The sequence below is a fragment of the Halichoerus grypus genome, chromosome 8, assembly GCF_964656455.1.
Source record: "Halichoerus grypus chromosome 8, mHalGry1.hap1.1, whole genome shotgun sequence".
NCBI lineage: Eukaryota > Metazoa > Chordata > Mammalia > Carnivora > Phocidae > Halichoerus > Halichoerus grypus.
The window spans coordinates 124,849,306-124,877,025 of NC_135719.1; the positions used below are offsets into that span (position 1 = coordinate 124,849,306).

Genomic DNA, 27,720 nt, shown 5'->3' on the forward strand with positions numbered 1-27,720 from the left:
GGGCTCCCTGCTCAGCATGGTGTCTGCTTCTCCCTCTCTCTGCCCTTCCCCTCCACTCGTGCTGTCTCTCTCAAATAAATGAATAAAATATTTTAAAAAAATAATTTGAAAGTACGTAAATACAGATTGTATAACAAACATAATATAATGAAACTTGATTGTGTTTACCAAGGGAAGAAGAGAAGATTTGATAGGGGATGGTAGTGGAGATAGAGTGTGAGAGCATCATCTTTTGGAAGATGCATTTTTCTTGCCGCACTATATTCTTCACTAATTTTTCAACCTTTCGGGGGTTCAAATTATCCTGCACTCAGACTGCACTTAAAAGTCTTAACAGAAACATGAGAGTGATTTAAATCCCATGGAAATAGTGCAAGTGCAAAGTAATTAAAGAATTACAGATGATGTTATCCCATCATCCCTCTTGCTTGGCATACATACACAAAGCAAATGTTGGGTTCATTCAAATATGGGCACACAACACAAATGTCCATATGATATTCTCTGCCTGGAGAACTGGTAGTATTGAATAGAATACACCAGTTTGAAATTGTACTTTTTATAAAACCATTATATAAAAACAAAAGTCTATTGTATTTTATACACCAGAAACAAGTAGAATATAACATAGTTTTAAAGGATAACTTCCCAATTTAAGAAGAATTTAAGATACTTAAGGGTTTGACCTACCAAAATTTTGTAAAACCTTTATGGAGAAAATTGTACATTTTATTGAGAAACATTAAAGAAAACCTAAATAAATATCATGAACTAGAAGGAAAACAAAAGCCACTATACTAAAAACTTGTTTTTAAGTTATCTAAAAAGTATAAACAGACGTTATGTAAGTAAAGAGTGCATTTATGTAGACCTGGAGATTAGAAAGTGAATTTAGATCCAGTATTCTCATATGTCTTTAACTGTAACTCTTTTTTTTTTTTAATTTTTTAAAACTTTGTATTTAAACTATTTCCAGTTAGTTAACATACAGTATAATATTAGTTTGGGGTGTACAATTTAGTGATTCAACACTTCCATACAACACCCTGTGCTCATCACAGCAAGTGCACTTCTTAATCCCCATCACCTATTTAGCCCAACCCCCCTCCGCCTCCTCCCTGCCCACCTCCCCTCTGGTAACCATCAGTTTGTTCTCATAGTTAACAGTCTGTTTCTTGGTTTGCCTCTCTCTTTTCTCCCCACTATGATCATTTGTTTTGTTTCTTAAATTCTACCTATGAGTGAAATCATACAGTACTTGTCTTTCTCTGACTTATTTCGCTTAGCATAATACTCTCTAGCTCTATCCACGTCCTTGCAAAATGGCAAGATTTTGTTCTTTTTTATGGCTGAATAATATTCCATTGTATGTATATACCACATATTCTTTATCCATGCATCGGTTGATGTTTCCATAATTTGGCTATTGTAGATAATGCTGCTATAAACATCGGTGTGCACGTATCCCTTTGAATTAGTGTTTCTGTATTCTTTGGGTAAATACCCCGTAGTGTGATTACTGGATCGTAGGGTAATTCTATTTGGCTCAGGTCATGATCTTAGGGTCCTGGGATTAAGCCCTGCATTGGGCTCCCTTAACTTTTTGAGGAACGTCCGTACTGTTTTCCAGAGTGGCCATACTAGTTTGCATTCCCACCAACAGTGCAAGACGGTTCCCCTTTCTCCGCATCCTCGCCAACACATGTTATTTCTTGTGTTGTTGATTTTAGTCATTCTGACAATTGTGATATCTCATTGTAGTTTTGATTTGCATTTCCCTGATGATGAGTGATGTTGAGCATCTTTTCATGTGTCTGTTGGCCATCTCTATGTCATTTTTGGAAAAATGTCTATTCATGTGTTCTGCCCATTTTTTAATTGGATTAGTTGTTTTTTGGGTGTTGAGTTTTTATCACTGTAATTCTTTTTTTTTTTCTCAAAAAATTATTTATTTATTGGGGGGGTTGGGCAGAGTGAGAGAGAAACCAAAGCTGACTCCACACTGAGTGCACATCCCAACGTGGGGCTCAATCTCACAACCCTGAGATCACGACCCAAGCCGAAACCAAGACGCAGAGGCTTAACCAACTGCACCACCCAGGCGCCCCTATATCACTGTAATTCTTAAGACAAATCTAATTCACATCTCTTGGGAAATTTATACCTGGAGTGTTTGAAATACTGAATGCCGTTTCTTATCCCTGGAATGCTTTGTCCATTTTCCTGGCCCTTTTTCTGAGCTTCTGTACAGTGCTCTGTTACAGCCAGTAGCAAACTATTCAATAAATGATGTCTGTATCTCTAGTCTGTGAACTCCTTTAGGTCAGGAACCATGGGGAGATAACTGTAGCAAAGTAGCTAAGAGTACAGGCTCTGGAGTTAAGGCACCTGGGTTCTAATCCTGCCTCTCCCACTTACTAGCTGTATAAACTTGAGCAAGTTAAGTAACCTCTCCGTGCTAAGTGGTACCTATTTGTGAGGTTTCTACTTATTGTGAGGATTTTAAATAATGATAACACATGTTAAGTGCTTTGAATAGTACTCAGCATATAATCACCACTCAAAAATGTTAGCAATTGTAGTTCTTAACCCACAAACTCTTCACCGGGTGTGCTATAAACTTTGAACAATGTGTAATAAACACATTAACGGTACAGTGACACCAGTCAGATGAAACTTAGGACTGAGCAGGTTATGTGATGTGTGGAGCAGGATACAACTTGTTCTAAGTAAGGGGTCAGAAGCATAATATCACATTAACACCAAGGAAAGATAGCACTTACTAGAACAAGTGAGAACTTTGCCTCACAAATATATTAAGAATGTAAGAATGTGTTCAGATCAGAAAATGATTCTACTCAAATAGCCACACAGGACAGGACAACCAGTGACTAGTGTGACAATTACAGAGGTTCTTAGGGACCCAGTGAGAAATTATACCATAAGAATGATTGTGTTAGCTTCTATAGTGATTACCTGAATCTTTTAATCTCTTCAAAATGTGAATGTGAACAGGTGAGCGTTACTAATCCTATATGAAGCTATGTCCAGTAAACACATACTGAATGAACCAATTTTTAAAAAGAAACTATCAGCATTATTATTCTTAGTATTTTCAGAGCATAACACTATAATGAGCACACAGAAAGTCTACAATTAAATGCTTTTGTGCAAATGAAGTTACCTACATTGCTCATGATCTGAGTGAGGATTGCTAATTCAGTTATTACATTTAACCAATTATTTACATGTACTGAGGATTACTTAGTTTTCATAGCAACCTTAATCTTTCATTTCATGGATTTTGATGTTTAAATATATAGCTTTGTTAAATGTTTTTGCATTTAATGCATTTGCATTAATCTAATCTACTTATTTTAAATCTAATTGCATTCTGACTTCCTGGGATGAATATTTAGTCATTAAACAAAAGGAACATTTTTCAAATAATTATTCATAGTGTCTAAGTAATCTAAGTACTGTAGTTATTTTAATTCAAAATATAGTTTCTTTGCTTTCTAAAAGTACATCATAAATACAAATTCTGATGTTATCTGAATTTACACAATTGAATTTATGAAGTATATTTTCTCTTGAAGTATATGGCAATAATGTTCCAACACCCAGATCTTTTATCAAAAACACTGATTGGTTAAGATGAACCATGAGAGACTATGGACTCTGAAAAACAAACTGAGGGTTCTAGAGGGGAGGGGGGTGGGAGGATGGGTTAGCCTGGTGATGGGTATTTTTTTTTTTTTTTTTTAAAGATTTTATTTATTTATTTGAGAGAGAGAATGAGAGACAGAGAGCATGAGAGGGAGGAGGGTCCGAGGGAGAAGCAGACTCCCTGCCGAGCAGGGAGCCCGATGCGGGACTCGATCCCGGGACTCCAGGATCATGACCTGAGCCGAAGGCAGTCGCTTAACCAACTGAGCCACCCAGGCGCCCTGGTGATGGGTATTGAGGAGCACTGGGTGTTATGCACAAACAATGAATCATAGAACACTACATCTAAAACTAATGATGTAATGTATGGGGATTAACATAACAATAAAAAAATTTTTAAAAAAAAACACTGATTGGTTAGATTTTTCAGTCACTTCTTTAGTAAGAACAAAACCAGGAGGAAAGGGCTATTTTCCTTTGTGCTGTAGGACAGAGGTAAGAACTGGATGCCTGTGTCTTTAGTAGAGAAACTCATGTTCTATTGCCTTGGATACTCTCTGTGTGAGGTCTTTTTATGAAGGATTTTACTTGAGCCCAAGGAGCTTTTTACACTTGTGCATTTAATTTTGGCACAGCTGTACACACTACCCATTTTTATAAAAGATTTATTGAGATATGTTCCACATACCATAAAATTTACCTGTTTAAAGTATACAAGTCAGTGAGTTTTTAGTATATTCACAGGAATGTGCAAACATCATGACAGTCTAATTTTGGAATATGTCCATCACCCCGAAAAGAAACCCCATACCTATTAATTAGCAGTCTCTCCCATCCCCCCGACTCCACTCCTCCCCAGCTGGTCCTAAATAATCACTAACCTACTTTTTGTCTAAGGGTTTCATTCCTTTTTATTGCCAAATAGTATTCTGTTATATGGATATACCACATTATTCAGCAATTGATGAACATTTGGTTATTTTCAGTTCTTGGCTATTATGATAATGCTGCTGTGAATATTCATGTACAAGGTTTTGTGTCATCACCATTTTAAACTTTCTTTTGATGTGGGGATGTATTCATAGCTTATATCTTAAGATTTGTATTAGAATTCCCTGGATATAGTTTTAACTTAGTATAACATATATCATCCAATGATCTAAGTACATTTTGCTAAACTAGTAGGTAACTCAACCATTTAGTAGTCTTTCCTTTGTCTTTTGGAGTCACTTTAAAACTGACTGACTGAAATGCCCTGTTTGCTTTCATCACTCTGTTGGATCCCATTTCAAAGGACTCTGGAGTTCAATATTTCATATCCTGAGCTAGATTGGAGAAGAATGGCTTATTGTGAATTCATTTACAGTTGGTTGGCTATTTGGGAGCATGAAAAGCTGAATGACAACATTAGGTCATATCCTCTGTTTTGTTATTTTTAGTCTTACACATTCTTATTTTGTTTTTGCTTAGAGTGAAACTGAAAGAATTTATAGATTTGGAATGCTGAACAGCTTCTGGCATATAGAATTTAATTTCTGTGTTGACATTAACCTCAAAGACACATCATTGATTGTATAAATGAAGTGAATGTACCCAGTAACTTAAGCTGAACTTGGGTAGTCATTAAGAAAGTAGTTCAGACATGAGACACTATGGACTCCGAGAAACAAACTGAGGGTTCTAGAGGGGAGGGGGGGTGGGAGGATGGGTTAGCCCGGTGATGGGTATTAAGGAGGGCACGTATTGCATGGAGCACTGGTGTTATACGCAAACAGTGAATCATGGAGCACTACATCAAAACTAATAATGTACTATATGGTGACTAACATAACATAATTTTTTTAAAAAGCAGTTCAGAGAATGTGATTAATAGTAAGAATACTTAAGTTTATTATTCACATTGTCTTCTGGCCTTTGACTCAGTTCTGGATCTGGGGGTTTATTTATTAGAAATAGGACCCCATAATCAAATCAGAGCTAGATTACTGGCAACTTACTAAGTAGTCTTTATTAAAATAAACTTTTAGCAAATTATGAGAGCTAGCTTTTAAGTCTCTCTACCTTCTGAAAACATAAGGTTCAGTCAGATATGTTTGGTTACAGAAATGCTAGTTTATTGAAATCAACATGAGTATAGAGGAAAAAACTGTGATTTAAGATTTGGCTGTTTCATGGAATTAGATCAGGTTGATCTTACAAGCCCAAGGATTTTTAGTTCATTAAGATAGCATTATCCAGGGCGCCTGGGTGGCTCAGTCGTTAAGCATCTGCCTTCGGCTCAGGTCATGATCCCAGGGTCCTGGGATCGAGCCCCGCATCAGGCTCCCTGCTCTGCGGGAAGCCTGCTTCTCCCTCTCCCACTCCGCCTGCTTGTGTTCCCTCTCTCGCTGTGTCTCTCTCTGTCAAATTAATCAATAAAATCTTAAAAAAAAAAAAACAAAACATAGCATTATCCAGCCTGGACTTTATAAAGCATCTATTTCTTTCAAATAAAAAAATAAAAGTATTTAAATCTTTTTATATAAAAGCATGGTAGATGTCTCCATTTTCTGTAAATCATGTGAAAACTTCAGTCTTGAGAGGAAACTGGACTTAGAAACAGATCACTTGACTTAATTGTGTTTTGGTTGTTGACTGTCACAGTTTTTTGCTCAACAGAGTATGATGAAGAATAGTTACAATTGCCTTAGTTTCTGCCAAATTTTGGATAGGCTAAATTCATTATTTGTGGTTTAATTTCTTAAAAGTAGGGCTATGTTTTATATTACTTTGGTAGCTACAAGAAGTCCCAAACAGTGCTGGGAATTAAGCAGGTACTTAGGGCTTTTAAGCAGGTTCTTAGGGGTTTTAGGATCTATTTCATAACATTCAGTTGCATTTTATACCAGTGGCCTAGTGGAAAGCTTTTAAAAAGGAGCTGTCCTTAGTTTGTCTAGGTGTTCCTAGATAGTACATTTCTAAAGGCTCAGTTCAACATCACCCCTTTCTCTAAAGCTTTTTCTTGCCCATCCAAACCAAACCTTGTGCAGAATTAAGTATGGCTCATGTCTGTTCTCTTATATAGCTTTCATGACATTGTTTGATAATTGTTTATTTTCCAGTCTGTCTTCTGTCAAGATTCTCAACGTTAAGGATTGTATGGTAGCTTTAATACTAAGCACAGTCGTGACAACAGAGATAGAGCTAAAGTTTTAGTAAGAATTCTAATCCCATGGGGGCGCCTGGCTGGCTTGGTAGAGCATGCAGTTCTTGATGTGGGGGTTGTGAGTTCGAACCCCAAGTTGGATGTGAAGCCTTCTTAAAAACAAAATTCTAATCCTTTAGCTGAATATTTTAATTTCTCTCTTTGTTGCTCATATTTTCTAAAAGATAGTCTCTTCAGTTTTTAACTTTCAGATCATAATTTTAATATAATAAAACCATGCTTTCTCTTTTGGTAATGAATTAGAACTGCAGAGAACTGGAGACAAAATCAGAAAGCCTGGATAATGTAGATTTGTGGTAGTCATACTTTAGCATCCATCAGAATCACCTGACAGGCTTGTAAAACATAGATTATTGGGCCCAACCTCTAGAATTTCTGATTCAGTAGATCTGGGATGAGGATATAAGAATTTGTATGTCTGACAGGTTCCCAAGGTGATGCTAGTGTAGTTGGTCCAGGGACCACACTTTGAGAGCCACTGATACAGGATACAGATTCTAACTAAGCTATCTGAAAGACCTCCAGTATATTGAAATGGATCCCTGTTCCTGATTTTCCCACCTAGCCGTCTTTTTAAGGTCTTGGGGAAAAAAGTACTCCATGATTGCAAAGCTCTCTACAAGTATCTACACAGAACACAGTTAAGCTGTTAATGAGCAAACTTTGGTGCCCACAGGAACTGGGAGGGGTTTTCTGAGGAAGACTGGTTGATCTCTTTTGGTGTCTCATCATCTGCAATTATAAGAGTATATGTGAGCACACAGTAAGAACTTGTTGACTGCTTAATGAAACTCGTTTAGAACTCTAACCTTCTGGTTTTGAAGCCAGCGGTCTAGCATCTATAAGATGCTTCTTTTCGGGCGCCTGGGTGGCTCAGTTGGTTAAGCGACTGCCTTCGGCTCAGGTCATGATCCTGGAGTCCGGGAGCCTGCTTCACCCTCTGACCCTCCCCCCTCTCATGTGCTCTCTCTCTCTCATTCTCTCTGTCTTAAATAAATAAATAAATAAAATCTTTAAAAAAAAAAAAAAAAAGATGCTTCTTTTCGGGGCATCTGGGTGGCTCAGTTGCTTAAGCGGTTGCCTTCGGCTCAGGTCCTAATCCCAGGATCCTGGGATCAGCCCTGCGTCGGGCTCCCTGCTCGGTGGGGAGCCTGCTTCTCCCTCTCCTGCTTGCTGCTCCCCCTGCTTGTGCTCGCTCTCTCTGTCAAATAAATAAAATCTTAAAAAAAAAAAAAAAAGATGCTTCTTTTCACTTTACTTCTGTATTGGTTTGAATGCAAATAAAATTAATGAAAAAGATATTTTAAATTTAATTATTAATCATTATAATATCTAACCAGATTCCCCATCACATTTTTTTAAATTAATTTATTTTTAATTTAAATTCAATTAATTCACATGGAATATATTATTTGTTTCAGGGGTACAGGTCTGTGATTTATCAGCCTTACATAACACCCAGTGCTCACCACAACACGTACCCTCCCCAATGTCCATCACCCAGCCACTCCTTCCCCCCACCCCCCTCTCCTCCAGCAACCTTCAGTTTGTTTCCTAAGATTAAGAGTCTCTTACAGTTTGGTCTCCCTCTCTGGTTTTGTCTTGTTTCATTTCTTCCTCTCTTCTCCTATGATCCTCTGCCTTGTTTCTTAAATTCCACATATCAGTGAGATCATATGATAATTGTCTTTCTCTGACTGACTTATTTCTCTTAGCATAATACCCTCTAATTCCATCTACGTTGTTGCAAATGGCAAGATTTCATTTTTTGATGGCTGAGTAATATTCCATTGTATATAGGGGCACCTGGGTGGCTCAGTCGTTAAGCGTCTGCCTTCGGCTCAGGTCATGATCCCAGGGTCCTGGGATTGAGCCCCGCATCGACTCCATGCTCAGCGGGAAGCCTGCTTCTCCCTCTCCCACTCCCCCTGCTTGTGTTCCCTCTCTCGCTGTGTCTCTCTGTCAAATAAATGAATAAAATCTTTAAAAAAAAATATTCCATTGTGTATATATATACTACATCTTCTTTATCCATTCATCTGTCAGTGGACATCTGGGTCCCCCATTATATTTAATTATATTGATTACCCATAAATTGGTTTTTTTTTTAAGATTTGTTTATTTAAGTAATCTCTACACCCCAGGTGGGGCTCGAATTCACAATCCTGAGATCAAGAGTCTTATGCTCTTCCAACTGAGCCAACCAGGTGCCCCTACCCATGAATTGTTTTTAAGATCCTAAATTATGGCTTGTACTGTCAAAAGTTTTTTTCATTTAATACATGTTTATTGTATGTTAACTATGTATTGGTTAAGCTCTGGAGTTCAGTAATACATAGTAGAATATAATTTTCTGGTTGAGGATATTTTTGTGTTCTAATTATTTTAAATTAATAATTCATGAATGTTGTAAATATGATTATTTGGAAACATCATAGCCAGATATTCTGGGGGAAAAAAAGAAACAGAAGGTTAACTAGCTGTTATTTCTAATCAGAAGGAAAATAACCCCTACCATATTACTCCCCAAGTAGACACATCATACAATCAAATTCTTACCTGATTGTGATGTGGTTTTAAAAGAAATTCATGGTCAAATGAAGGCAGTAATTGTTGTACCTTTGTATTACTACATGATTTTAGAGGAAAAAGTTTTTTTTTTTAAGATTTTATTTATTTGACAGAGAGAGACACAGCGAGAGAGGGAACACAAGCAGGGGGAGTGGGAGAGGGAGAAGCAGGCCTCCCGCCGAGCAAGGAGCCCGATGTGGGACTCGATCCCAGGACTGTAAGGCAGACGCTTAACGACTGAGCCACCCAGGCGCCCCAGGAAAAAGATTTTTTAAATGAAGGCTTACTGGATAGCTCCTGTATATTGTAAATTTTTTCTAAGTCCATCAGGGAAATCATCTTGAAAGGTCTCTTCCGTTGGTGAATTTATTGTCTGGTCAGGTTGAGAACATGAACCCTATGTATGTGAAACCACAGTGCAAACAATTAAAAATCAAATTATCAGCTAGAACATGTAATTTGTTTTACACTGTATAAATCATCTATGAAGTAAAAGGGTGTTCAAAGTGAAGTAGGATTGGTGAGGTCATCATTTATATACACAGTTGTTGACAGTATGAGGACAAACTAGTTGAAATTTCGTTGGACTAGTGAACGTTTAGATTAAGCTATTCCTTTTTGTAACTTGTTAACTGTTGGACTGACAGCTTGAAGTTAGTCTTGCTCCCGACCTCTAAAGGTTTTTCTGAGAAGATTTGATAAATGAGTAACCAAGGACTCATTCTCTCCACCTCCTGGAGAATTTTGTAGAAGCAGAATGTCGAGCCAGAGAGCGTCTCTCATGGCTATTTTATGAATAAATTGAAAACCGTGCTCTTAGATTTGTCAGTTTGATTTCTTAAATAATTAAGAGAGAGAAAGGTTGGAGGGCAGCTGCTCCTTAATATTAGGCTTAACCTGAATTAGATTTGGTAGACTTTAAAAAATATATAATCTGCTTTTGATTGCTTGGTCATGTGTAATTTGTTCCTCATCCAAAGAATTTAACGATGGAGATAAACATTCATGACATGAAAAGTCACCCCCTTTCTAAAGCATTCCCTGTCCATCCGTTTCCAAGCCCTCTGCAGAATGAATTATCCTGGTCTCTGTTCCCTGGTTTACTCTTCATTGTATTATGATATGTGGTGATAATGAGAAAAGGCTGTATATCCAGAGAAGCATTTGTGAGGTTTTCTTTTTATTGTGGAGATTTTCCAAGCATATACTAACTAAAGTAGAGAGAATGCTATGATGGACCCACTTCCCTATCTTCAGTAATTGTCAACTTTCTGCCATTCTTGTTTTATCTCTACTCCCTTGTATCACACTGTTTGTTATGTTCCTATTGTTGGCTGGAGTATTTTAAAGGAAATCCTAACTGAAAAGGCCTTTTTCTTTTTTCTTTTCTTTTCCTTTCCTTTTTTTTTTTTTTTTTTTTTTTTGAGAAAGCTTTTTTCTTTAAAAAAACACCACCATTGGAGTGCCTGAGTGGCTCAGTCAGTTAAGCATCGGCCTTCAGGCTCAGGTCATGATCCCAGGGTCCTGGGGTCAAGCCCGGGTCAGGCTCCCTGCTCAGTGGGGAGTCTGCTTCTCCCACTCCCTCTGACTCCCCGCCCCCACTCTGCGCGCTCTCTCTCTTTCTCAAATAAATAAAATCTTAAAAAAAAGAAACCATTATTACACTGAACAAAATAAAATAATAATTCCTTAATAACATCTAATAGTCTGTGTCCAATTTGGCTCAAAATTTTGTCTTTTAAAGATTTTATTTATTTTAATTTTTTTTAAAGATTTTATATATTTGTGAGAGAGAGAATGAGAGAGAGCACATGAGAGGGGGGAGGGTCAGAGGGAGAAGCAGACTCCCTGCCGAGCAGGGAGCCCGATGCGGGACTCGATCCAGGGACTCCGGGATCATGACCTGAGCCGAAGGCAGTCGCTCAACCAACTGAGCCACCCAGGCGCCCAAGATTTCATTTATTTTAGAGAGAGTGCAGGGGAAGGGGCAGAGAATCTCCCTCTACCCCTCCCCATGGGCACATGCCCACTCTCTCTTTCTTTCTCTCTAAAATAAATAAATTAAAAAAAATAAAATTAGTTTGTATGAATCAGGATCTCAGCCAGATCCCGAACACATTGTATTTGGTTCATATGAATCCTCAGTGTCTTAAGCTTCTGTATAACCACACTCCCTACTTCCTCCAAGTTTTTTCCCCCATGCTGTTTAATTATTGAAGAACTGGGTTGTTTGTCCTGCAGGATTTCCCACATTTTATTTCCTTTTTTTCTTCTTTTTTTGCTTTCTTTTTTCCAATCCTCTACTGCACATTTTAAATTTTGATGATTTTATCCTGGTGGTAGTGTTCCACATGTTCTTCTTTTCCCCCATATTTCCTAGAATCTGATAAAGTTAGAGAAGAAACTGAGTTTGGATTCAGTCTTTTTGGTAAGAATGCCTCGTAAGTGGTACTGTTTGCTTGCTACCACAGCTTCACCAGGAAGCACATCACCTCCATTTGTTCCAGTTTCAGTGAAGATCAGTGGATTTAGGTGGTATCAGTCTGATCCTTTTTATAATAATGATGATAATGATGGTGATTCTGATAAATCACTAACTATTTGGTTTTCCTGAAATACAGTCCAAATAGGAATGGCAGGGAAAATGCTAGATTTTCCCCTCCTTTTACTTATCAATTTTCAGAACATGAAATGAGTTGAAGTGATGAGGGCTTTTAAAAATTATTGTGGATGTTTATATTTGATGTGTTTCAATCTACTATAATTATTCTTTTTGACACTCAAAACTGTCCCACCTTTGGTGAGTGCATGCCCCTGCAGGCCGCCTCCTGTGTCATTTGACACGACCCTTGTGATTTTTGGTAATTGCTTGCTTTTGGCATGTCAAGTTAGCCATAGTTCAGGTACTTCCTCAGACTTCGAATCTCATTCATTTCTCTAAGGAACCCTGGTCCCTTTTAGTAGAAATCTAAGCACTAATGGTATTCACTGTTACTGGGCTGTCATTGCTTCTAGGCCTTTCCCATAGACAGTGTTGGTAAATAAGTTTTTGGTTTGGTTTGGTTTGGTTTTTGAAAAGAGAAAAGGAAATTATGTGCCTACCAGTATGCCCAGTTCAAATTAAAGATGTTAAAGGGTTTTTATTTAATGTATTTGATTTTATAATGATATCTCTTTTCTTTTAATGCTGAAAAGTTGTCTCCTAATAATTAACATAATTATTTGCTTTAACCCACAGTAAAACGTAAAACTAGCATCAAAAGAATTAACTACGGGGCACCTGGGTGGCTCAGTTGGTTAAGCGACTGCCTTCGGCTCGGGTCATGATCCTGGAGTCCCTGGATCGAGTCCCGCATCGGGCTCCCTGCTCAGCAGGGAGCCTGCTTCTCCCTCTGACCCTCCCCCCTCTCATGTGCTCTCTCTCTCTCATTCTCTCTGTCTCAAATAAATAAATAAAATCTTTAAAAAAAAAAAAAAAAGAATTAATTACGTGTAACAAGACTGTTGGATGCAGTTTAAGATTTCTCTGCTTTTATATCCGTATGATATATACTTGGGATGTATAATCAGAATATCTTCTTTTTAAGATTTTATTTGTTTGAGACAGAGAGAGAGCGAGAAAGCACAAGCGGGGAGGAGGGTCAAAGGGAGAAGGAGAAGCAGACTCCCTGCTGAGCAGGGAACCCTGTGCGGAACTCGATCCCAGGACCCTGGGATCATGACCTGAGCCTAAGGCAGATGCTTAACCGACTGAGCCACCTAGGCGCCCCAATCAGAATGTCTTTTAAAATTAGTTAATTATACTGAAATTAAAATAAAATTAAATTAAAAAAAATAATAAAGTAAAATAATTTAAACTTTTGTACTCTGGTTATGCAAACTTTATGGATTCAAATTGTTTTGTTTATTTCAATTTTTAGAGATTGCCTTTTTCTAATTAATGAATTTTGTTTTCAGTATATAAAATATTTATATGGTGTCTTGAAGAAAAATGTATGAGGGGCGCCTGGGAGTCCAACTCTTGATTTTGGCTCAGGTCATGATCTTAGGATCATGAGATCGTGGGCCCCATGTTGTGCCCCATGCTGGGCATGGAGCCTGCTTAAGATTATCTCTCTGCCCCTCCCCACCTCTAAAAAAGAAAAGAAAAGAAAAACGTATAAAATAAGGTACATTCAAAGTGTCTACCTTCAATCTCTGTTTCTTCCCCCTCTTATTTCCATCCCTGAGGTATCCATTTTTATTAGTAAAAACTAATAGCAAACCTAATCCTTCCATAGTTTCTTTTGAAAATATAAGTAAATATGCATATATATTTTCCCCCTTCCCTAATTTTCCAGATAAGGTAACATGCTATGTACAGTCTTCTGCACCTTACTTTTTTTTTCACTTAACAATATGTCCTGAAGATCTCTCCATAACAATATGTAGGTAATTTTATTCCCTTTTATATAAAAAGCTGAAAATTACTCTATCAAAAGGAGTCCCCTCCATAAAGATAGATATTTGGGTTGTTTCCAATCCTCAGTTATTACAAATAGTTCTAAAATGAATGGAAATATGAATACCCTATTTAATACTTCTGCTGGTGTATCTTTAGGATTGTTTCCTAGAAGTGGGATTGCTGGGTCAGAGGGTAAAATGCGTATGTAGTTTTACTAGAACAAAAATTTCTTGCACACAGTGTTTCAAGAATTGAAAAGGAAAGGGCGCCTGGGTGGCTCAGTCGGTTAAGCGTCTGCCTTCAGCTCGGGTCATGATCTCAGGGCCCTGGGATGGAGCACCATATCGGGCTCCCTGCTCAGTGGAGAGTCTGCTTGTCCCTCTCCCTCTGCCCCTCACCCCTACTTGTGCTCTCTCTCTTTTGCTCTACTCTCTCGCTCTCAAATAAATAAAATCTCGTTCAAAAAAAAGAATTGAAAAGGAAGCAGAGTTCCTTTTTCCTCATATATGAATGAACTATTTCAGTAGATATATAGTTGGCCACCTGCTGTGTGCCTGGCATTGTTCTAACTGATGGGGATACAGGAGGAAGTTCTACAGAACTTCATGGAGCATGAAGTTAAATAAACAAAGTTAATTGCAGATTTCGGTAAGTGCTATGAAGGAGTAAATGGGTTGATATGAAAGAATAAGCTAAGAGGATTCACTTTGAATAGGGTAGTCAGGGAAGGCCTCTCTGAAAAGGTGACATTTGAGCTGAGACATGAAGGAAAAAGATGATCAATGTCGTCATTTATTGACTTCCCTACTATATGCCAGGCAGTATAAAGGATTTTCATACATTATTTTATTCCATAAACTCTGCGAAGTCTACTTTATAATGCCTGTTTTACAGATAAGAAAACTGATGCTCAGAAAAGTAAATTACTTGCTCAAAACCTCGAAACTTAGAAATAGGGGCTGGGATTTGGACCAAATCTAGGCCTAATTCCAAAGCCAGATAAGACAAACCCTTTTTCCTGTATTGCATTGCCTCTTACAAAGAAAGCGGTGAATACCAGTTAATGTAGTAAATGGTTTAATTTATTTATTACTGAATGATTATAATTTTAGAATACATATGCTCATTTTACTTGGGAATATTTGTTATATAAAAAATAGACCTTCTTGTCCAAGCTAAATAAAATTATTTCAATATCTTTTTATTGTTTTTGAGTTAGTAATGGTTCTATGTTTAAAATACCGTAGCAAAAATATCGCCCAGATATTTCTTAACCTATTAAAATGATGCGTTTTCTGAGTATCCTTTTTATTTATTTCACAGATATTTGTTAAAATTTATATAAAAGGTACTTTAAAGTGTCTGTTTAGATTAACTTTAGTAAATGAAATAACCAAATTATTCAAGGTTCTATAAATAACCATAAAATTAATCTTAGGGGGAAATTTTTTTTTCTTATATCAGCACTTACTGAGTACTTAAATGTATTCTCTTAAGTATTGCAACAACTCAGGTCAGTAGTGATCCCTGTTTTATAGATGAAGGAACTGAGGCACAGAGAGGCTACATAATTTACTTGCAATCACCTTCTAATAAGTGATAGTTTTTAGACCTAAAGTTCAAATCCTACGCAGTCATTGGTTTTATATCTAAGTATTAAAAAGGTCATTTCAAACAATAAGGAAGTAGGAAACTATTATTATATTCTTCCTTGCCGGTGAGTTAAGTCCATATATTGTCCAGTGAACGATGCATGAAGATTCATAGACATTTTCTTTGGTGTCTTAAACTAGAACTAGTTTAGCAGTTAAAACCCAGATGCTAATTTTACAAACAAGGCCACTTCTAACAATATTAAAATAAAATAATATTATTTTCTGGTTTAAAGAAAAATTCTCCAGTAACTATAGGAATGCTGTGGCATGGAAACAGCCTCTTAAATCTCTATGCAAGTCATACACAAAGTGTTATTGCAATGAAAAAATAGTGGCGTGAATAATACCTGCTCACAGCCTGAGACACTTGATGTATCTTGGGCCTCAGTGTTTGTTGGATTTTGTAATTTCATGAGCAAGATTTGTATTTTTTTAAAGTTCTATATTTCTGTGTGTTCCACTTGACGTCAAATCTGTATTCTCAGATTGTAGGGTTCCATTAAAAAAAATAAATAATCTCAGCCTCTCCTCCCTCCACTCCCCCTCCCCCCCCACACTCATTTTGTATAATATGGTAATGATATCACCGTTGCAGTAATTACGGGTCATCTTCATTTCTTTCATCTCTGCCTGTTATGATGGCTTCATTCCTTTGACGGAAAAGATTTGGCTCTGGGTGCTATGATTATTTTGTTAAGCGTTATTCGAATAGACAGGAGTGAGAGAAATTAATCAATCCAAATGCAATTAGCATCATGTTTAACCCAGTGATGGACGTCTCAAGGTGAAACAGCTAGGGGAGTTTCATACATTATTATTCAATCCAATGGTTCTTATCTAAATTATAATCAAGAGAGGTTTTTATTGGCTTCTCAGTGTGAAGATGTAACTCTTTCCCTGCCCTGGGGGTCAAGAAGACTGGGCCTTCATCCTCTGTAGACTTTAGTTATGGCCAGCACCTTGAAGTGGGGATGTTCCAAGCAGGAAAGTTGTCTTAATGTCCAAGTCATTTGAAATTTATCTATACGGTGATCTCGGCCTGATTTTCCTGAGAGTGGAATATAGCCTATGGATAAATTACTCTAACTTGAGGCAAAATATTTTGTGTACTGATCAAGTCAGTTTGACTAGTTATTGTTTTCTTAACCTTACATGATAGATTTATTGCTTTACTCACTTTATAGATGAAGAAATTAAGACTGTGTGAAGTTACTAGCCCTTGGTCATAATAAATGTTTCACCACGATGTATTACTACTCATACCCTGAAGCATGAATGTTCTGCACAAATTTCTAAGTGTTTAGTAAAAGTTCTCACCCCAAGAGTATTCATCCATTGCTTTAATCTCATTGCCTTTCATTCAGTTGAGTTTTTACTCTTGCAAGGGGAACCAACCAAAACGATGAAGTGGGCCTCTGAAGCCCTATGAAAAGGATACAAAATACAAATAAGAACTTGATAGCTCTCATTCCTGAAGACACATCTTTGGGGTTTTTGTTGTTGTTGTTGTTGTTGTTGTTGTTGTTTTGGTTTGGTTTTTTATTAGGGAGAGGGATGATAAAGACTGAATATTTGAAAATTAGTCTTGTTTTGCTCTTAAAAGAAGGCAGGGCAAGGAGAGTTGATGGAGGGACACAAGCTTTCACCTGAATACAACATTTTTCAAATGCCTGACAATTAAGATTCTTCTACTTCTGCTTTCAATCTTCAGGCATCATGGCTGACACTTCCCATATTTTATGTTCTTGCTTGATGTTTTATATTCTGAGAATAAATCTGTTGGCTGGATATTTCTGTCCTTTTTTTTTTCTTTTTTGTCATGAAAAGCCATTAAAATTATTTTCCATATTGGAACTGTCCAAATTTGTTTACCTGTACATGAGTCTTGGCTTTTCTTTCTTATATTACATCTTAGATAAAACATTCTCTAAAAATGGGCCTTATTGTGAATTGGGGGGGAATGTTTGATATAAAATTATCCTTCTCTAAATTCCCTGAAGGGAACACTGTTCTTAGCCACCCCACCCTTTTGGAAGAAAAAGTCCTGTTAGAGAGACAAGACACCCAATAGAAAGAGAATCTGGAAAGCGTGCACCAAAAAAAAGGCTTTTTAAGAACTCTCAGGATGAAGATTTTCATAGTCAGTGATAGTTTGGTCACAGATGTAGCATCCAGACTGTTCTTTCCTCAGATATATATTTCAGTCTCCTTTTTGAAATGTTTATGCCCAAAGAATTTTAGGCAAAAGCCTCAAAGCTATTTGCTTACCTTCAAATGCTACTTCTATATATTTTAGAGAAAAGTAAGATTTCTGCTAAAGACTCTTACTCGTGAACTCTCTCATGAGTTCTTTGAGAATGATTAGAAGACCTTATTACAACTACACCACCTTCTGAGGGCCACCAAGTGTCTAAATGAGGCTCTCTAGACCCCTCCTCATCCATGACACCCTACTCAGTTCATAGCACCTTCTGTTCTTGACAGTGGCCCCAGCACCAGCTGCTCTTGCATTAGAGGCATGAAAAAGTAAGTGCTTAGTCCTTGACTTGAATTATCGCTCACTTACTGGTACGTTTTGTGCGGCGGTCTGAACTGGAGCATGCGGAAGAATCCCAGTCTGGCAGGCTGCCCTGGAGCTGCTCTGCTGAACCCCGGCTCTCTGCCAGAGTGACCAAAAAACTTCCACGTTCCTGTGAGAGAGAACTCGGAATTATAAATCACATCGGTTTCCTTTTGTTCTCCTCTAACGCACCAAAATAACCTGTGAACAACTAGCTCCATCTCAGAGGCCACTTCTCATTTATTTGAATCTTCCCTAATATCTAGTACGTAGTCGGCACTTCGTGTGACTAACTTAACTATTCATTCTCCCCCTTCATGCCTCTCTCCTGCTTAGCACACCGTGATGACTAGGAGATCCCTCTTGTCATAGTTATTAGAATGCATTCAACATTTCAAGGACCAAAAAAGTAATCTTTAAAAGCGTCGAAACCATAATTATAACAAATGGCATCATTTCTATGAAACTATCTTTCAATGAAGCTAACTCAGTAAATAGCTTCTTAGCGTACTGATTTCAACTAAACTAGGATTTTATGTGTTCCTCTTTGCTAGAAGAAGCTGCTGGTAGAGTTAAGGGAGGTGGCTGCCTCTAACTAAGACCCAACATTACTCCGGCAGATGTGATTCTCCAGATTAGACGTGTCACACAGATGCAAGTCATTCCTGTTTCCTTTTGTTTTACATTTGAGATCTTTTAGAAAATAAATTGTTTGATCTCCTTTTGCCACTCCCCGGACTGCCTGTGTGCAGTCTCGGTGCGGACCCGGTACCTCTTTCGTGAAGTGGCAGCTAAGGAGTTCCAGGGCTCCCCTTGGCCAGCGAAAAACGCAAGGAAGGAAGAGGTCAAGACTAAGAACAATAGTCATATTAACCTGAAGCTGGCAGGGCAGGATAGGTCTGTGGTGCGATTTAAGGCACTTAGTCAGCTAATGAAGGCCTCCTGTGCACGACAGGGTTTGTCAAGGAGGCAGTTCAGATACCAGTTTGATAGGCAGCCAAGTCACGAAAGAGATACACCTGCACAATTGGAAATAGAGTATGAAGATAGTTAATGTGTTCCAGCAGCAGACAGGAAGTGTCTACTACAAAGGGAACCTGCAGTTTACTCCAAAACTCAGTTCCCGCAGAGCATGGACCCATTCTCAGAAAACTGCAGTTTGGTTCCACTAGTCCTGACCGGTGCAGTATGGATTTCTCTCTTCTTTCATTTTTCCCTTCATCATTCCTTCATTGTACATAAAGAAACTGGTGTATATACACAAGCATATGGCCTTTTTTAAAAATGAAACGACCAATTCTCTGTTCTGGTCAACATCAAATGGATATGGAATGGGATAAAATACTGGTTCAGTGAAAGTATCCCCTTTTCCCATTAGTGGCATGCTCATTCAGCTCTTATCTCGTATTCCAGTTATTTTGCTCTCACTGTTTAACAAAAAAACAAGAAAAAATCCTTGCGTACCTTGTTCATTTGGAGAATTCTAATGTTTTTCATTTATCATTGCAAAACCAAGGACAATTGTATAACTTTTTTGTACGTAGCTGTTACACGTAGGGCATTTTGCCTTTAAGTAGAAATAAATTGCTCTACAAGAAATGAATCCTACATAGTTTTCCCATCAAGTGTCTCTTTGCTTAAATAAACTTGTTTGAAATGAAAGAGAGAAAAAGATAGTTCTACAGTAGCTAGCGTTTACTAAATGCCTACGTGACTTTTATATTAATTCCACCTTGAACAAATGAGGGAACCAAGAGGTGCCCAGCTGGCTCAGTCAGTTGAGCACGCAACTCCTGATCTCAGGGTTGTGAGTTTGAGCCCCACGTTGGGCATAGATCTTACTTAATAATAATAATATAAAAGTGGGGTTTGTTTGTTTGTTTGTTTATTTTTAAGTGAGTTTTATTTAAAAAGAAAAAAAAAAGAGGAAACCAAAGCTCGGAAAGATGTCTCGGGTGACTTGCCTGCAGTGGTCCAGGGCCTGTGTAGGAGCTGGGGTGCAACCCTCCAAGCCTGTCTGATGCTCAAAGCCCTGCTCTTTTCACAGGGTTATGCTGTTTCCTTTGTTTCCTGCCATTCATATTAGAGTCTCCTAAAGACAGCCTGTTGTAACTTTTCTCCATCTCGCTAATGTTTTTAATTATGTTGAGGCACAGAAATATTTAAAGTAGTTTGCCTTGGAATTGAAAACCAAACATTATGAGTTTCTCCCATTTCATTAAAAAGTTACTTAATCTTTACATTGTTCTCTACATTAAAGCCGAGCAGAATTTTATCAGGCAATTGCCTCAAAGTTATAATCTGGAAAATCTTTCTATAATGAAACCCATATGTCATGGGCGAAAGGTGCAAAACCCTGGCAGAGAGGGTTGGTCTCGTGAGAGATTCTGCACCCAATCTCGTTAACCAGGGTGCCTCTGGTAATCCCTCATCCCCTCACTGGTGAGAAATCAATCTGTACCACTGAATCTTCTTCAACCAGCCACCAAGAAAATTTACTGCAGAGAAGGCAGTTTGGGGATAGTCATTGTGGAAAGGGAGCCAGAGACAAGGCTAACTGTAGATGGAGGAATTGGAGAATCTAAAGAAGAGATTGTATTAAACCACACACCACCTTCAGAGCAAGCAGGCCGGAGTCCTCCCTTCAGCCCTGACCTCTCTAAGTCGATCCAGGTATTTACAGCTGCCGTGAACCTGACGGCCCTAGGGAGACGATGCAGGGGTAATAGAAACTGCATAAACCTGGAAGTTGATTGTAGTTTATCCATTTGCTGTCTTTAAATGTGTACAAGTGGCCTCCTGTCCCACATTCTCAGCAGCAATTCACACATTCACCCTACGCTGACAGTATGTATTGTGACTTACTCTGTTCACGGTCTGCACTAACATAGGAGGCCTGTACATCATGACTTGACATGGAGGCCCTGCTTCTCATCTGCACACAGATACTGTGGTGGCTGATGACCAGTGGATCCCTCTTGGCATAATTATTAGAATGTGAGAGCAGCGTTGCCTTCCTGTTGAACCTTGTAATCCTAGAGGATTAATCCAGAATTAGAAAACAGTTAAGAAATTATATTGACTCTAGCAATCTTATCGTCTCTAGGATTGTCTTCTAACACACGGTGGAAAAAAAGAACCAGGAGAGAAGAGAGGAACTGGAAGTGTCAAGCCGGGGAGCGTGTAATCTTACCAGGGCCATTAATGCAAGAATTGTACCAAGCTGTAACTAGTGGGAAGAAGAAGGGATGGAACGAGGCGGGGGAGTAGAAATGTCTTCCTCTCCTCTGTAAGCAAGCCAGGCTCTTCCCTGGAGAGATTTGAAATCCTTGGTGGGACTTTTTTCATAAAATACATTTACACATAAAACCCTGCCGGAAGAGGTGTGTATGTGTGTGCGTGTGTGTGTGTGTGTGCATGTGTGTGTAAGAGGAATACAGAATAGTAGCAGAAGGCTGTCTCCCTACTCCTAATGGGATTTTGTAGCAGCATGTGCGAGTTTGTTTCAGAAGTCAAAAATGAACAGATGTTGGTATAAATTACCTCTGTGTCTGATGTCTTGCAAATTAAAAGCGCGGTTGGCATCACTAAACAATTTCACTAGGTTTAGGGGGGTGCGGCTAGCAGGCGGCGAGTACTGTCGCAGGTCGGTAAGAATCTTCATGCTGCAGCAAAGCAGGAAGGCAAGGATAAAGAAATGAGGAATAAAATAAGGGTATGTGAATTAATCAGAGATGTTAACATCTCTGATAACAAGCGAACAGGAGGGCTCGAGGTCCGAAGCTGCCCCTGACCCACAGCAGTTTCTCCGCGCACAAGGAGGGGTTGGTGCTTAGGATGTGATTTATAGGGCACAGCCCTCTTTTAGGGAGCACTCTGTCATGAATTCGTATATCTCCTATATGGGACTGGCAAGTAGGAAAACTTTCTCCCCTCCCACGTAGAAGATGAGGTCTTTGAATTACTTCTACTTTTACGGTGGTTTTCTGCAGCTCTGTGTGCTCAGATTAGGTTGAAGGGGGAGGAATGATTGAGTGGGGAAAGGGTTGTTAAAAAGGATTGGTTAAATTCAAGGAGAGCTTGCCACTGAGAGACTTTGGAAGAACTGTTTATTTTGCCTTTTAAATCCTTTTGATCCCTTGACTAGATTGGGTCTTTTTAAATTTTATGCCTTAAAATATTGGTCATTCTCCCATTTGGGGAAAAAAACAGTAAAGAATCGGGGGATGTGAAGGGAAGCAGGCAGAAGTAATTAGTAAGATCAGTACAGTGCTCCAGGCCCAGGAGTTTTGGAGCAAGTCTCTGTTCTACCCAGCAGAGTTTTGGATTACCCACATCTGGTTTCCAAAGTACTTGCTTCTAGCCATGCTGCAGGATCATTTGATACTGTGTAAAACTCCTTCTTAATAGGCACGGGAGAGGAGGCAGGAAGCCCATCCAGTAGAAATAAATGATGAGACCCACTCTGGCCAAAAGTATAGGTCACTTGTAGGATAAGGCTGAGGGGAAAGCTTCCAAGGAATGGGATTTTTGAGGTTGCTAGCCTCCCTTCTTATCACAGTTCGTTCATTCATTCGCTCAGGAAATACCGAGTGCAGGAGAAGCTACTTACCCTCCTTTGAAAGGTGGTGTGTTAATGGTACCACTCCACCAAGCACGTTCATTGCTGAATAGCCAAGAGGAAAGCAGGGCAGGTGGCATTAATATGCTACTCATTTTGCAGATAAAGAAACAGGCTCAGAGATCTTGCCCAGCCCGAGGTGTCACCCCACCGCTAAGCGCTAGAGCTGGAACGTAAACTGAGTTCAGACCCTGTGTTATCTAAAAGCCCATGCCACCTCGCATGGGTGAGACGATACCTGTTTGGCTTTCCTCTAGGGTAGTTAGTCCTACCTCTGTCTCTCCATTAGTCTGGCATTACTTTCATCAAAGGAAATTCTTTTTCTTGCCAAACAAGCAAGGTAAATTTAGAAAGAAAGAAAAAAAAAAAACAAAACCCAGAATGCAGAGAATGAAGGCCATTAACTAGGGCCATTAATACGTCTTACTGTTTGTCTCTGGAAAGGAAGGCAATAAACATTATTGTGTTCCTGCTTGGAATACTTCTTTTGTATATTATCATTCGTCCAGCCAACATTTATTTAGCAGATACTACATCTAGTGCTGATGATAGAAAGAATAATGAAACAGTCTCTACCCTCAGTCCTTACCCTTTAGGGCAGGAAGACATTTATATAAACAAATAATTGCACGTCTTACTGGAACTTTGTCTGTGTAGGGTTTGGTGCAGATCCACCAAGGAAAGCAATGGTCAGTTTGATTTGAGCCTGGGTGGGGTTGTGGGCACATGAGGCAGCACTTATCCCTGGAGCTTCCATTCCTAGTTAATGGGATTTCCTTTCCCTTTGTTGGAGCTCCAGAATTTGTGAGAGATGAGGAGTACAGGGACTGCAGGTACCGGAAGCTTTCCGGTGGTTACAGAGTTTGTATTGTTATAGTTCTCTGTTGTACAAATAAACTAGGAACTGCTAGGGAGGGGGAGTGGAGCCCACTCATCTCCCACCATCTCTGGACTTGAGTCAAGCTGCAAGGAGGCAAGGGCACAGGTCCTTCTCATGCTGCAGGTGCCTTGAGACTTCTGGCCTCCAGCACCGACCACTGGGAACTTTGAGCACTGTGAAATCTATTTAAGAGATCCGGAAAGATGATTTTGTGATGAGGATGAAGGGGGTGTTATAATTCACCCATTTTCTGAGGACTTGCTTGACGGAGCTAAAACAGCGGGCCTCTAGAGTGGCCCTTGTAATTGAGAAATGTTTTACTTTCATTTTGGAGCCTCATATGTAGGAAAGTAGCTGTATAAACCCTCTTGTAACTACAGCATTCAAAGATTGATGGTGCTGAAAGTCAGAGAAAGACACATAAACCTTGCCTGGCTATATTAAATATCTAAGGACTGACAATGCCAAGAGAGAGAAGACCAAAGCTCTATAAACCCTACTTTATTACACCATCCACAGATGAACTGCACTGAGGGAATATAAACCGTGTTATATTACAGCATCCAGGGACTTCCACTGCTGAGAGATGGGGTAAATGATCTCTAATTTTGATTTGAGATTATAAATGTCCAGAGACCAACAACCCAGAGAAGACTCTAATCTTGGTTGGATTATAGTCTCCAAGAGCAAACCCCCTGACATAGTGAACATGAGTATTAGGTTATGTTCTTGAGAGAGAGGGGTTTGGGGGGAATTCCCTGGGGATTTTTTTAAGGGGGGAATAATAGTCTTCCCCAGTTGGCCTATGCCTTATAGCAATTGCCAACTTCAGAACAGCTTTGTACAGTTTTCGTTGTCAGTGGTGATTTGTTTTTCCCTCTTTTTGGAGGTTAGTGGTGATTAAATCTGTTCTGGTAGTAACTTGTTTTTACAATTTAAATCAGTTTGCATTATTAAATTATATTTTCCTGAGATCTCTTTTGCAGATTGTGGGTTTTCATTGATCTTCCATTTGCTGTGATTCCAGCCAGAGAGATGACACGGGGGAAATTTCTCAACATTCTGGAGAAACCCAAGAAGTAGCAGCAGCTGCTTGTGGACAGGATGTCCTGGGGGACTGGAACCGTGCTCCCCTCCCAGTGCAGCTCTGGCAATGTGCAACTCTCCGCTTCCTGGTGAGAGGCCGGAGGGCGCACCTCCAGGACTGACCCTCTCCCCTGCTCCTGGCACTCTGCACCTCTGAGGACCTTCGGCGGCAAGAGAGGAATCTGCTCTATCGATTCTCTACAGAAGGATCAGTGCAGTTATTCAGTCAGCTTCCGGATTTTGACCATCTCAGCCTTGGATATGGGTAACCCCAGAGGGCACATCATTCTTAAAGGTCAAAGTCCTGCTCTCTCATTTCAGAAAGTGATTCAGGAGTCCCAGGATCTTACAGTTGGTTTGATTCGGTGATGGCAAAGTCAGTTGTGGCACGTTGATTAGACGGGTTCTTTTGACTTGTATGTGATATCTTAGGAAGTATTTATGGTGCGAGGAGACCAGAGACCAATTAGATTCTGAAACAGACCAGGCAGCCTGACCTGTGAACTCTCCAATATATATTGGGTTCCAAGAATCCCCAGCTGGAGAAGCCAGAATCTTCTTGAAATATACACCTGCTTTAAAAATTCTGTACCTTTCACAATAGTCCCATTCCCCAGTGCCTTTCATTCCCCACCATCAGTTCTGATTCCAGGAAAAGGGGATCCCTCCTGGGATTAGCTAGTGAAAGGCCCATCATGCAAGGTTACATTGGATTCTAGACCTCAAGACCAAGTTAAAGATGAAAGAAAGGACTTTTGAGTTCCAGTAATCTGTTACAGATCCACACAAGAAAGTCAGTATGGCCTAAAAGGTAGGAGAAGGAGATTGTTTACAGGAGTTCCCATTTGATTAAAAACGAGAAACTCTAATTGACCTGAAAGGAATGTGCTGTGGAATGGTGGCAATGTTTTGCCCCCCTTGTCCCGTCTCATAGCACATAGCAGATATTTTCACCAAAGCACACGAGTGTGCACGAGGAAAAAAAGAATTTCCTGACTTAAAGACAATTCTTATGGAGCTCTTTGCCAGTTAGCTGTCGCTGTGTTAAAACCTGAAAACCTAACCCATGCGTAAAATTGATTACACACGTTCTCCATATTTTGTCTCGTAAGCCAGCCCCCAGCCTCTGTAATGTTTTGAGAAGTACCTGAGGCCATGAGGCTTCCTAACCTTCATGCAAAGAACATCCACGTGGCAGTTGTCTGATGGTATTTGGATACAAGGAAAGTTGTGGTTAAACTATTGGTCCTGAGTGTCTGTGCGAGGGTGCAGCCCTATTCAGTTTAATAGCTGGTCTATTAACCATTTCTGACATTTGTGCCTTGTTTCCCATGCTAGAATTAATGTTGGGTTTTTCTCTCATTTTTGCCATCCATGCAATTTTACATATTGATAAGGGGAAAAGTTGAACACAAGTCACAAAGGATGGGTAAGTGAGAAAGAAAAGATTCTGCCTGGATGCGATATAGAAATTTAGGCTGGAGAGGCATAGATTTTAAGTTAAGCTTATTATTGACATTCCTTTTTCTCTAAATACGGTTGGAGTGGGAGGGGAAGAGAGGGCAAAAAAAGAATGCCATAACGTCAAATTTTTCCTTTACTCTGTTTTTGAGAGTTGATGACATCAGGCACTTTTAAGTGTTTGGGGAAATTGAGAAATACATGGAGAATATGAAGATGCCTCCCCAAAACCAACTCAGGTCTGTAACCCAAGGCTATGTAGTTGGTTTTCCGGTCTGCTTTGGCCTTTCTTTTATTGTCATCTTATTCACCAGCACTTAATGTAAGTAGATGTTTTAGAATTGCGATATTTATTGGTTTCGTATTTGTCATCCTTAGAAATGTTAATGATGTATTTTTATATTGATAATATAAATGGATGTGTAATGTGTGTGTACTTCAGTGTGTTAGAGGACTGTGCTTTGTATATGATGGTTTCTGTGTTGTCATAATAAATATGTCCCTTTTATAGGAGAGTTTTTCTTTTCCTCAAAGGGCCAAGTTGCATAAAGCATTCATCAGAAAGTACAACTATAATGATAAATAACCTGCTGTTTTCCCCTTAATATCATAGTGGGTGGTGTGAGGCTTTATGACCATCTACTACTTGGTCTCCCAGCTTCCAGTCTGTTCTACCGGCCATCCAAGCTCATTACTGCTCAATTCCCTAAAGTATTACTTAAAAACGTTTAATACCTCCTTGTGTCTAATAATAAAGTCTGGGTCTCTTATCCTGGCATTTAAAACTCTCTGCATGTAATCCTAATCACCCCTCCTCTCCAATATGTGAAGTCTCTGTTCCAGTTAATCTGAACAATTCCCATTTCCTCACTTGAGTGCCTTTGCTCATGCCATTGAGTTCCTAGAAAGTCTCTTTTGCACATATCAAACCTACCCTTCCTACAAACCCCTGGTGAACCAGCTGGAAACAGTCTTTCTCCCTGCATTACTACAACATTTACGTATCCCATCCTTACTATTCTTACCAACTCCGCCTTATATTTAAGTGTTCCAAGTGCATCTCTTCTTGTCCCACTGAGTTGTAAGCTCCTCAAGGTTACAGCTCTCTCCTACACATCTAGTTACTCTTCTGTGTCTTCTTTGAGCTGGAAGGGTCCATACCTGCTTGCAGACTTCCAGTTAAATATGGTGGATTGAAAACAAATGTTTCTCTGCCACCTACTAAAATCCTTAGTGTGGGGTGCCTGGGTGGCTCAGTCGTTAAGCTTCTGCCTTCGGCTCAGGTCATGATCCCAGGATCCTGGGATCGAGCCCCACATCAGGCTCCCTGCTCCGTGGGAAGCCTGCTTCTCCCTCTCCCACTCCCCCTGCTTGTGTTCCCTCTCTCGCTGTCTCTCTCTGTCAAATAAATAAATAAAATCTTTAAAAAAATTAAAATAAAATAAAATAAAATCCTTAGTGTGACTTCCTTTTCGCCTCTGCTCAAGAACTAGAGAAGAGCAAGTATTTGTACTATCACTGTCCCCCCGTTGATAGTTTACCTGCCCTCGAGCAGAGCATCATGCCCT

The 27,720-nt window shown here is 39.2% G+C and overlaps 1 protein-coding gene across 3 annotated transcripts in view; it reads left to right on the top strand.

Moving 5' to 3' along the window:
- Nucleotides 1–27,720, top strand: part of LIN52 (lin-52 DREAM MuvB core complex component) — a 124,179-nt gene that overhangs the window by 87,579 nt on the left and 8,880 nt on the right. Inside the window, exons 6-7 of one of the 3 annotated variants that reach the window (XR_013440778.1) lie at nucleotides 21,211–21,393; nucleotides 24,633–26,660. The exons of 1 other annotated variant lie outside the window; for it this stretch is intronic. Coding sequence is in view for 1 of the 2 variants with exons in the window: in XM_036117826.2 (XP_035973719.2) it covers nucleotides 24,633–24,688 (56 nt within the window). In the remaining variant the exon portion in view is untranslated. Of the gene's footprint in view, nucleotides 1–21,210; nucleotides 21,394–24,632; nucleotides 26,661–27,720 lie in introns of those variants that run through there. One more of the 3 variants, XM_036117826.2, reaches the window with a different exon arrangement.